General features: G+C 31.4%; 1 protein-coding gene across 3 annotated transcripts in view; it reads left to right on the top strand.

Annotated features, from left to right (window-relative positions):
* The first annotated feature begins 983 nt into the window (after window positions 1-983).
* LOC149491113 (gamma-aminobutyric acid receptor subunit beta-like) overlaps window positions 984-13,150 on the top strand; it is a 50,695-nt gene continuing 38,528 nt past the window's right edge. For 2 of the 3 annotated variants that reach the window (XM_089704406.1, XM_089704332.1), the window contains exons 1-2: window positions 984-1,069; window positions 5,752-5,754. In XM_089704406.1, coding sequence (XP_089560532.1) covers window positions 984-1,069; window positions 5,752-5,754 — 89 coding nt within the window. The remainder of the gene's footprint in view (window positions 1,070-5,751; window positions 5,755-13,150) is intronic. The other variant, XM_089704254.1, reaches the window with a different exon arrangement.

The following is a 13,150-nucleotide window of genomic DNA, read 5'->3' as shown; positions in this document are numbered from 1 at the left end:
GTAATTTAAGGAGCGGTAAAAGTATTCAAATTGAAGAAAATTTTATTTGAATTGTGGATGCAGTCTCGTTGATGTCTGCTCGTCTATATTTCGTCTATGCGCTATATATACCTATATTTATGTATTCGACGTTTCTATAGGCAAGGATTTTGCTTCTTAGTTCTTTATTAATTACTTATACTTAATTTTCGTTAATTTTATATTTTTGCCGGGTGATTTCACTTAATTTGCTATGAAACCACACCACAGATTACGTCATAAAGATCATGGGGCAAAACGGAATACTACTTTTTTACTGCCAAAAATAACAATATGTGTACCTACATGAAATCGTGTGTGTTATACGTGTGTAGGGGTGTTTTGTAGAAGTCATTTAATATGGACAGATTGTGCTCCACATAGCTAATGCGGAAAATAAATAAAGCATCGTTATAGCGTTTTTATACCGCAGTTTCGACCCGCGGGTACTTTTCTTAGCCAACCTTAAATTTTTAATAGCGTGAATTTTATATGCACCATCTTGTAAACTGAGATTTGCGAAATGTTGAATTTGTCCGTCGCTTTGAGGTTAGTTTGGGATCGATCGGAGCGATCCTGTCATGTTTGCGGGGATCGGCCGCGCAGCCGTCGGGCGCCGGGGGGCCTGCGCGCGTTGAACCTCGCAGCCGCATAGCGCCGGCCCACTGTACATGGGTGCAGCGCCGCAGTCGGCGGCCCGAGCAATCGAAAGTCACACGTTAATAAAACATGAGCGGTGGCGGCAAGACGCCGCGCTGTCTCAAGACGTTGCTTGACGCTCCATAAGTGGTGCGCTTCTGAGAGCCGTCTTTGCAAAAGAAATTATCGCGGGCCCACGGTCGATAAACTTTCAAGCACAAGCGCGAGTAAATGCTGGTGGTGAAGCCGAGCTATCGCATTAGCTTGCCGGTAAACCGAAAAGCGGTGGTGGTTGAAGCGTCCGCACGGGCGCGGCGGACCTAAGCATGGCGTCGACTCGGCCGCGCAGCGTGCGAACTCTCGCGGTCGTATTTTCCCTCGCTATCGCCTGGCTGCCGCATGCCGACCAAGCGTAAGTATCGACGAGAGGCAATCATCCCGCTCATCATCATCATTTCAGTAATCATTTTGGCGCCCGAAACCCGCAAAGGCCTGCATAGATCACCGCATAGCGAGACTTCGCGTGCGTTCCGACGTTCCATTTCAGATCGCTCTACGCATTTTGTTTACAAAAAAAAGTTTTTAAAAGTTTCGAAAAGTTTTTAAAAGTTATGAAAAAGTTTCTAGAAAATATAAAAGTATGTTTAAGCTATGAAAAAAATAAAATGGGAAATAAAAAACGAATATATTGAATAGTAAAGTTGGAAACGGCGGAGTCTGCGGGACCGCGCCATTCATGCACATTTCACTTTCGCTCTCGCTTGCTGGACTGAACATGGATTTACAACAGCTATAATTCATGAATGTGGCATTGTAAATAAATGTTTTTGAAGCGTGCGCTAAGTATTTATTTATAAGTAAAACATGGTTATTATTAAAAATATTTTTGAATATTAAATAGCGAAAGCTTAAAAATATTAAAAAGTGTAAAAAAGTATTTTTTTTAAATGATCCTTAATATTATTTTAATCAAACGATTATTTTATTTTGCAATGCAAAATATTTAAATTTATTAGTTAATTATTATTTAATAAATTTATTTATTAATTAATGTAAAATAAAAAAAAGAGGTTGTTATGATTTTCGATAGGTAATCATGTTAATTATCGATTATTTCTAAAATACAATATTATTATTATAAGATATTCTAATGTAGTTTAGCAAAAATTACATAATTATTTTATTATCATCTTACAAATCAAATTACAGTAAATGACTATTTTCATATTAAATAAGTTAAAAATAATTGAATAATGATTTTATTATATTTATATTATAAGAAGGGACCCAAAAAATCGCAAACTATAAACACGCATACTATATTATTATGTCCGACAAATCAATTATCTACATAATAAATAAAACTTTAAAACCAAGTAATAGTTTAAAGCTTCGTAATTTTATGAATATAAAATCAAGGTTGGAAACGAGTCAGAGTAATTAAGTATAATTATTTCATCCGTACGATAATTTGCAGCGAATTTTCTTCAGTAATACCTAGTTATTATTACAAACACGAACATTGATAGTTAAAGTTATTTTAGAATAAAGAACTTCGACGAATATATTAATAATTCTATTACACGGGATACATAATTATTATAAGTTACGTGTGCGACTTAATACCAACTCTATAAGTTCACTAAATTGTAAGCTATATATCTATCTATATACATATATAAAACTCAAACTGATATAGTGATCTATCAACGCACAGTCCAAACCACTGGACGTATCGGGCTGAAATTTGGCATGCAGATAGATGTCATAACGTAGGCGTCCCCTAAGAAAGGATTTTAGAAAATTCATCCCCTAAAGGGGTAAAATAGGGGATGAAAACTTATACCATGAAAATTTATCTTTTCCACGCAAGCGAAGCCGCGGGCAACAGCTAGTATAATTATTATATAGTTAATTAATTATAAGGGACCCTTATTAAGGGTACTAAAAAGTCTGCAAAGTTTATTATTCCGTCAATTAGTTGATAATCCGCCAAACTTAGTTGCTGTTTCAAAAAACTCAAAGTTTCGCCTAGTTTTCGTAGACTGGTAACAAATACTACAATCATATTCGCTTAGAAAATCAAGATTGCGAAGTTTTGCAAAAGTTAGACGTTCTGTCTATCCAAGGAAACAAGATAAAGGTTCCTTGAACAATAACTGTTGTAATTTCAATAGAAATGAACAAAGGCTTTCACGATTCATATTAAATTTCATTTACTTTGGCCATTGTATTTTTTAGCGCTAATTGGAAAACTAAATAAAAGCGCGATAAATGGCCGAGTCAATACAACCATGATGCAAGAAAATTGTTTAAATCAACAGAGACACGAAAACACAACTCTTACAAGATTTATCTACCATGAAAAAAACTAGCCCCTGAGGTCTATGATGTAATAATACAAAAATACAATGTCACTACTAATACTATCAACTGAAAGTAAAAAAGGCTTCTAAGAAACCTAATAACACCATAATATTAATCAACATATAAACGCGGCCAAAATATCTCAAACACACCACGAACATAATGACAATACAATAAATGTAACTACAATATCGCATCCATACATCGTAGCTCCGCTATTATCAACCTTGAAATAATTGCAGCCTTCAGCGTACGATTCTACGTCTAGCCGTTCAGTCTAGCCTAGGGAAATCCTTGCATTTCGAAAAGATCTTGAATTACGTGGAAGCCCCGCATCTAAGAGGATGTTGGACTATTAACCTAGTTACCTGCTTGCCCTATCTACTATTACGAGTACAATAATACGAGGAATTTAATACTTTCACTTTCTTGGAATATTACTTTTATTCTGTTTACATTTTTCATCTCGCTCCGGAATTCAGTGTTCCAAAATTTCGGTATTTAATACACGATTGTTAATTAATTCTATTTAACAATGAAGTATATAATATTATTTGTATACCTACAGCTAATAAAATAAAAATGATATATTTTAATCCTTTTCTGCGTTGACATAAAATCACATACAACGAACGGCTGGTATTTAAAATGAAAAGTAATTTAATTTCATTGCAAAACGTATTCTGAATCAACGACAGTTTATTGAAAGGCAAGTTTTATTTCAATGAAATAAAATCGTATTGAATTGTTAATAAAAGGTAGAAGCTACCGAATTTTAATTTACCAAGGCGTCGAAATAATGAAGCGCAAAATTGATTAAACTTAATTAGGCTGTATTCATTATTTAAATGGGACAAACGAGCATTTTGGAGCTCTACTTTTTAATAAAATATTGTTTTGGTTAAAGAGATATAGTACAGTCATTTTAGGGGTTGACCAAATCGACATACCCTTTATATTACCACGTTTTGTCATCCTAAAACTGTTTTCAAAATTCCCGTATTTAGATTGAAAATCAGCGGTCAATCCATTTCTATCGGAGTGTATCGTGTTTCTGCAATATAAACTAATTTTCCTTAAGGGCTTGGTCTAGTAGTGCAAACAAATGCATCCTGTCATCCTATATTATGTAAATAATACAAATGTACTAAGGGAAAGTTGCTCCACTTAATTTTTAAAAATTAAATCATTCGTATGCATAATTTAATATTCGTAATAAGTACCAAAAATGACAATTTGAAACAATTTTCGTGAAAATTACACCGGGTGATTTTTTTTTATCAGTACACAAAATTTGCGAATACTTTCTATTGATATCTTCAACTTCATGTTTATATAACTGATCAACTTTTACAAAGAAATTTGGACGAAATATAAAAAAAAATAAGCTTTCCATACAAAATGCATAACTCTACACATTTTTTTCGACCTAAGTTTCTTAGTGAAAGTTGTTCAGTTTAACTAATAAAACGGATAAACAAATTTTGTATATAATAAAAAAAATGTAATGCTTGTGTTAAAAAATTATAAAATAGAAAAATACGCAAATGAAAACAAAAGATATTTATTTCTGACTAGCTTCCGCCCGCGACTCCGTCCGCGCGGATGTCGGTCTTCGCGTCTTCTACAGATTTATTAAATTATGTATAATATATAGATTTATATTGATAAACCTAATAAATCTTTTGCTAGCATTCTGATGCTTTATCGGTTGCACTGGATTTATCTCTTTTTTTTTCAATCGCTTGAATGATATAGGATGGGTCCTTGATGGGCATCGAATGCTGAAGTGTCGAAACAATCAATTCTGACAGTAGGCAATTTATGTAAAATCTTGATAATGGTCCATCATTTTATTTTGACTAAACGTTACATAATTTGTTATATATTCTATTTTTAACGAATGATTCACTCCAGTCCAAACAGCATATAAGCAGACTTCTGCTTCTGCAACTAAACGTTGCAGAAGCAGAAGTCTGCTTATTTGTATTTCAAAAGTGTTATTTTTTGCTTTGTCTTTCAAATATTTTTTTTTTATTTTTAACCGCATCTTCCGCATTCATGTCTTTTGCCGGAATTAGACATTTAACTTCTACTAGTCCCATTTTCCCTTTTTGATATGGGAGTGTATGAAGTAATTATTTAGATATTTCTCGTTATACTTTTAAAAAGTTATTATTGTCATTTTGCTCATTAGGTAAAGTAATTTCGATATCAGTTTTAAGTTTTTTGATACCTGCAATAATAACGTCATAATCGCCTGCACATACTTAACGATTACACCCTGTATACAATCCACCATCCACATTCATAATGTTTTCCTGTCCTCCTCTCCTTTACGCTGTTCACCGATACATTTTAAATGAGTAAATCTGCTACCACTGAAGGATGTTTCATTGTGATCAGCAAATTTTCACCACTGTTGTCGATTATTTGTTTTTCATTTTTAATCAGCAATTGGGAATCATCAGTTTTGTTTTTTGCAGATTGGTGATGTACCCTAACAATACGTCGAAAAGGGAAAGCATCAACGAATTATCGTTTTCGTCCTCTTTTTTTATTCTTCGCGTCTCTGTTACTTGTGTTTGCTTAGTTCTCAACACCCACTGAATTTTCTATGTGATCTTCCATTACATCTGAGTCTTGATGATGTGATGATAATCCATTCATTTTAATATTGGTACTTAGAGTTGGACTAAACTAGAAATGGCGGACTAAATTTGTCAGCGCGTCTGTAAGATCAGAATATAAAACCAACATCCTGTATTTAAGTTACAAAATTAATAATCAAACAACATGCCACTACGTTGAAAATGACTTGAAGAAAAAATTAAAACACCTCGGCATATCATTTTGAAGCAAACAAATCATTTTCCCCGTATGGAACTTGGGAAGTTCAAGTTCTCAATACAAGTTTATATTATATTTCGTATTTCTCAAACGAAAAATAAATATTTTTGTAACTTCAAAAAAAAAAAATATTATAAGAAAATTTATGAGCTTACTTTAGTTTTAAAGAAATATACATCCCTTTACTGACACCCCGTAAAATAAAGAAATTGTTACCAATCACCTTTGCAATCTATTTGGTTTCATTAACTTTATGTTCGAAGATAATTTTTTTTCTAGTAGTTATACGCGTATTTTTTTCGTTTATTTTCCATATCGAAATCAAATGTTTAAAAATACGAATATTTGCACAAAACTAAGATAAAAATAATCAATTAACAAAAATATTAAATTTAATGAAGTAGAGCAACTTTCACTTCGGTATGAAGGAAAATCGAGCGTAGAGCACACGTCAGAACGCTCCGGCCCAAGGAGCGCGACTGAAGAAATTCGCTAGGATTTTTCTTAATTATTTTAAATATTTTTTTAATATTTAAAGAATTATCAAAATTAAAAAAAAAAAAAATTTTAAAGGATTAATACTCATTGGTCTTCAACCAACTCGAATAAATTAATGGAAAAAATAACTTTTAGCAGTATTTATCAATAGATTTTGTAAGGCAAAAAATGGGAAATTTAATGAATTTATAACGTTCTAATTAGGAAAATCATAAGTTTTTCGGCAATTGTATTCAGCACTTTTTAATAACGACTATATAAGGATAATAATGCGCTGATCAGATTGTATAAATTGTAATCGGTTGCAACGTAGTGAGTGCACAAACTTAGCTCGAAATGTCTTTGGGGGAAAGAGAGTTATCTTGAAGGCCTGATTAAGGTAACATAAAGTAACTTTATAAATGTGAAAAAATTCACGCGCATTGCGTATATAACACTAATTGATAAACAAGAAAAAAAAATTCAGTTTATCATTTCATTAACCGGGAAAAAATTGTCAAATAACTTGTTGAAAACGCAATTTTGCTAGACTGCAGCCTTAACACTTGAAAACATTTCCCCGTTGAAGATTGTTTGTAAACATCGGGCAATTGGAAAATAAATGCAAAGAAAACTTCAACACCTTGAACAGACTGTTAGTAGGTATTTGACGCAAAACATTTCGCGATTTAAAGATATATTTTTCGATAGTATATATTTTTATGAACCAAATATTATTTATCCAATTTCGTATAGCTTATAATTATATTGTTTTGTTTTTTGTTTGTATGTTTTGATTATAATTTTATCCAATACATAAAAAAACAGTTGTTTATTTAATAACTGTTTTTTTTGTCCTTTATCTGTTATCTTTTTCCCTCTAGTTATAATTATTAACTGATAAGGTTGTCTTGACAGAACGACATTAGTATACTATATTATGCACTGGTATATGTGTTTAATTTTACGCGAGTATTATAAATTTAGAAATAAAAGATTTTAACGGATTTTAAACCAAAATCCCCGTGACCACGCTTGCTGCAAAGAGTGCAAAACGTTGGGATATTAATGTAATAAATAAATCGCGCTTAAAATCCGTTAAAATCCTTAATTTCATAATTACGTTACAGGAAAAATAATTAATTTGTAAATAAAGTAAATTGTGGCGTACCTTTAACCGCTACTAGGCAATAAAAAATAATACAGTCGTTTTACTGATAACTTTCCAGTAATTTCAATAAGCTACTTAAAATTATACATTGACATTAATAATGAAAATTAATTTGTGAAACATAATGACCACAATATGATAATGTCGGAGATAAATGAGCTATGTGGTTCGGGAATTGGTTTTATATATTTTATTTTAATCCGTGTCATTATAAATTCAAAGTACAATATAACAATTAACTTCATTTTCAGAGTTGAGAGACGAATGTCAGAGAATAGAATAACGCTAAGGAATAGAAACTGCTATCGCTAATTATTGACATAAGCTCATGACATTTTAGTAATGGTTTGGTTACACTACCACGACGACGACGACCACGACCAAAATTCCCATCCAGACAAAATTTGTTCAAAATAAAACATTAAAATTTCCCGTCATACTGGTACCCGGAAAAACAAAATTTCGAGGTCAATTAATGAAAAAACAGGTTTTTATTTTAAACAATTTTCGCCGAGATGGTAAGGTAATCATATAATCAGATGGGACCAAAATTGTAGATCATAAAATTATCTATTAAAACTTCAAATACATTTTTTTCTAGGATCCACCGTTTCTACGAAAAATCTATTTTATTCATTCATTGACCTCAAAAAAAAAATTCCAATCACCAGAACGACAGGAAATTTTAATATTTTATTTTTAAATTGTGTTTTGCACAATTTTGTCAAATTGCGACTGGATGAAAATTTTGATCGTGGTCGTCGTGGTCTTTGGCAGGGTGAACAAATCCTTAGCAAAGATCATAACGCTTATGTCAATTAGTATCGATAGCGAATTCTATTCCTTTGCGTTTTGACGTTTGTCTCAGAGCTCTGTTCCTAGAAAAAGACAAAAAGATTAAACAAGGTAAAATAGCTTTTGAACGAGAAGTTTCAGTTTTCAGTATTAAGAAATATATAGATACTTAAATTTACTCCTTTGATATAACAAGTCATAATCAATTTCATAATTACACATTTTATTTGCGTATTTGCATTTATCAACTTACTACACACACATTAAGCTAGATCTACGCCTAAAAAAAATAGAGTACCTACTGTATTACCTACGATCTATTCATATCATATCATATTCATATCATATTATATTATCTAAGTACCTACTTAGAATGAACTGTCCTAAAGGCCTAATATTATGTACTAGCTTCCGCCCGCGACTCCGTCCGCGCAGTAAAATTAATATTTATTTTTTTTCTACGTATTTTTTCAGGATAAAAAGTATCTCATTATAATATGCCCAGGATAATAAGGTATAATTATACCAAGTTTCATCGAAATCGAACCGTTAGTTTTTACGTGATGCCTGAATAATGAACATACAGACAGACAGACAAAAATTTTTTCAATCGCATATTTGGGTTTGGTATCGATCCAGTAACACCCCTGCTATTTATTTTTTCAATATTTTCAATATGAAAATTGGTAAAACGTCTCACCAAATACACAATGATAAGCTTTACCTCTTTATCACGAGCAACGCGTTATCTAATCCGAAACAATGCTAAAATGGTTCATAACTTTCAATGATTGTACCTGAACAGATAAGTATTTTGAAGTCTTGAGTAGACCCGCTTTAGTTTAAAGTGATATACATGCTAGAAGTGATTTTATAACATGAAATAAGATTTTCAACTTTTGTTCAATATATTATTGTATCTAACGAAAACCAATTGGGTTGACGAAACAAAATTAGGTACCTTAAATAGGTACCAAATAACCAAAATCATATTTATTAATGACAAAAAGTCAAAAAGTTTGGGGAAAGTCTTGTAGGTACTATAATTCCAAAATTGAACTTTAAAAATAGCCGCCAATATGCTCTGTTTTCATGCAAAATAGAAATATTCAAAGTTTCTTATACCTGGCAGTTATTCAATTTTGGGCATAACTTCGAATAAATTTGTAAAGTAAAGCTTTTAATAATTCATAATATTATTCTCTTCTGACTTCTAAGGAGTCGGTGATATTTTTAATGTTTCTTTTTCTATTAATATATAAATCTATTACAAGTAAAAACATTATTAGGTGAAATTATAGATAAAATTTTTACAAAAATACATTTTACTATAGAAGTAATTATTATAAAATATTATGTTACTTGATCTAGAAAGAATTAAAACTATAATCAATATAAGTATATTAAACAGAAAATATAAAATAGCAGGGGAATAAGAATGCGATGATAAATAAGCACGAATAAATATTATTTCTTCCTATACATGCTAAGAAGAAAACCTAGCTTACCTTACTTAAAAAATCTAATCTAAACAACAACTCCGCCAAACTAGAAAACATCAACAAAATGAAACTTAATAAAACATCAATTTATCCAATTTTACACCCCGTTTCAACCTTACGTTGCATCAAAGCACTTAATCAATTTACCGTTCATCACGCAAGTTAACGAAAAATGCAAAAATTTACACTATAGCCAGGAAGTTAAAGCGCAAAATTGATTAATAACACGTCCATACAACATTGCTACGAAAACACGTTGAAAAAAGGCCTGTCTATTCTTCACGCCTAAACCACTAAACATTTAGATGAATATAATTTAAGATAGGACAGACTTGTTTTTATCCCGGATTAGTGTGATTACACTAAAACGAGATCTATGCGGGTTTTCCTCTGACTGAGCAAAGTCGCGGACTGAAATCTAGTCATTTATACATTGTTTCACTAGTTGGGCCCCCGGGTTTATCCGCATTCCTCCGCTTCTACATATCCTACCATAAGCCTATCTCGATAAAGAGGCTATCTTACACTGAAACAATTTTTCAAATCGGACCCGTATATACCTTTATCCTGAGATAAGTGCGTTCAAACTATTCAGCTGTACAATACTGGTATAGATATACATATTGTGTTTATGCTTTCAGTTTGATCGACAATATGCGGTTGCTTTGTATTCAATATTCATGTTTTGTGTGCTGACCTTCAACCTTGTTAGAGTGGGTAGTCGTTGGGTGGTTAGTAAATGGTATTGTTATGTATGTTGTATGAGTGAACAGTGAACACGTCAAATAAAGCTCCATACAACTCAGAATGCAAATTGGCTATCTATATTTAAGCTCACTGTTATTGGAACTTTAATTTACTGGCTTTTTTAAAGTCGATGATGCGGTACGTGCAAATGTTTGTAGAGATATTTTATATTAAAACAGATAATGTTTTATAAGTATATAAATGTTATGTATACATATATTTAAGATTAAATACATACTCGTCATGGTGAACGTAATGAAATATAATACAAGGTAATATAAAAAATGGTCAATGACTTTGTTTTAATTCAATAATTAAGTGCCTATAATACCTAGTCTTAATATAAATAGCAGAGACATCTTTAACTTTTATTCGAATGTGATATTATCTGGCAGTTTTTTACATCAAAAAATTTTTTTGTAGCAGAACTCATTTACGTATATGGAAACATAAAGGTTGCTGTCGGAATTAATAACAATTTTTATTCGTTAGTAAGCGTATTTTAAAAACTATAAGTATACTGTTTATCTATGAACTGTGGCTTTTGTAATGTACAATCTGCCTATAAACTACGTCTCTTTACTAAAATTAAACTTCACAAATAAACAGATCAAACCGGACAGTTAAGTTAAAATGTGGGTAGTAAAATCAATCACAATCTACAACCGTAGTATTTGTATTTCAGCGTACAATCTACAAATCTTACGGGCACTATAAATAAACAGTCTAGAAATACATTCGATTGCTATTTATAAGTGTATTGGAGTCAAATGTTTTACACAATAGTCGAAGTTATTTCATTGACACCTTTATTTGAAACTCTACAGATTTCCCGACGGTTTCTGAAGTAAAAAGTTCACCGACTTTGTTCGATTTAAAAAGTAATATTATTATGCGTTATTTTATTGGAAAAAGTTTATTTATATGTTTTGAACGTTTATTCGGAGTCTGTTATATTTGGCAATGTGTTTTTTACTGACTCTGATTAAAAATTATTCTTTCAAACTGATTATAATCTATACTAATATTATAAAGTTGAAGAGTTTGTTTGTTTGTTTGAACGCGCTAATCTCAAGAACTACTGGTCCGATTTGAAAAATTCGATAAAAAGTAAAGCTCATATTATAATTATTATTAAATACCATAATCGATATTCTTTATGGCTGAAAAATTCGGATCAATACCAGTACGAGCAATGTTCTTAAACTGAAAATATTATTATTGTATTTAATCAAAAAATGTATTTTTGAAAATCAAAATGAATATGCATCCCATTTGTCCAATTATACAAGTGATGATTGTTAATCTGAAAATTTTATACAACTTAATTTAATACCAACTACACCACCGAACCAACGTTAGACTAAAAAGATACAAAGTGTTTTTGAGTAACTAACAAAAACATAACAGATATACTGAATATTATGAAAGGTAAATATTAAAAATGAACTATAATTTATTTGCCCGTAGCAAGCACATAATACCGAGTAGGATGAGTAATTAAAAAATGCATCGTATCTTTTCATTCCACGGCGAGTAAATAATTTCATATTAAGCGGAGTTTTAATAAAATTATTTAAAAAACTCTACTGAATGTTAATTGACCTAGTTAAAGAAGACTGGTATCATGTAAACTAATGAGACTTTCGCAATAAAGCATTTAAGAAGGTTTTCCGGGAAGATTTCGTAATTTTTATGTCAGTTTTAATCTACGCTTTAAACGCAGTTTTAAACGCTTCATAATATAATATTTTATGAAGCGTTTTCTAGTTGAGCTCATTATCTTAACATACATTGAATGAAGGTTGTTTTTATTAATTTAATTTTTATTCGTTGGTTAGCGCGTATAAAAAATGATGAGTAAGTGCATAATTAAACGTTTAGTCTATTCAGCTATGGTTTGTAAAGTACCTAACAGTTTAAATTGAAAGAACAATCTAGTTCTAAGTAAGTCTCTTTACTCGAAAACATCGCAAATAAACACGTCAACAAGACAGCTTAATTGGTAAAAAGTGTTTTTGTCAAATTAATCACAATCTACAACTATATTGTATTTCAGCGTACTATCTACAAATTTTACGCGCATTATAAATAAACAGTCTAGAAATAAATTCGATTATACATTCGATTTATTTATAAGTGTATTGGAGTTCAAATATTTCCCGCAATAGTTGAAGCTATTGCATTGACACCTTTATTGGAAACTCAGCAGATTTCTCAGCGGCACCGAATACTTAATAGTACTAACGGCTTCTATGTTCGTCGAATTGTAGTTGTCACTGTGAATTCTTAATCGGAACTCGGAACTACGATTTTGAACTAGCACTAGACATTGTATTAATTAAGTAGTTGGTACTATTAATGAAATTAAATTGCAATGGACAGGTGTTTATCGCGTGAGTACAGAAAAGCGGGGGGGGTTTGATACTTGGCAGGACACATAAGGCTAATCAACTAAGGCTCTTAGCTAATCACATAGGTACTTTCCCGTTAAGAAAATTGATCAGAAAAACAGTTGCATAATGAATCTGCCCGTTGATCTGCCCCATACTCTACAGGAGGACGCGGGAGCTCATTTTTATAA

Source organism: Colias philodice, chromosome 1, assembly GCF_061535455.1.
Source record: "Colias philodice isolate Cphi_HAF_F1 chromosome 1, ilColPhil1 Martin Lab GWU primary, whole genome shotgun sequence".
In the NCBI taxonomy this organism is placed as follows: domain Eukaryota; kingdom Metazoa; phylum Arthropoda; class Insecta; order Lepidoptera; family Pieridae; genus Colias; species Colias philodice.
This window is presented reverse-complemented; position numbering and strand designations above follow the sequence as displayed.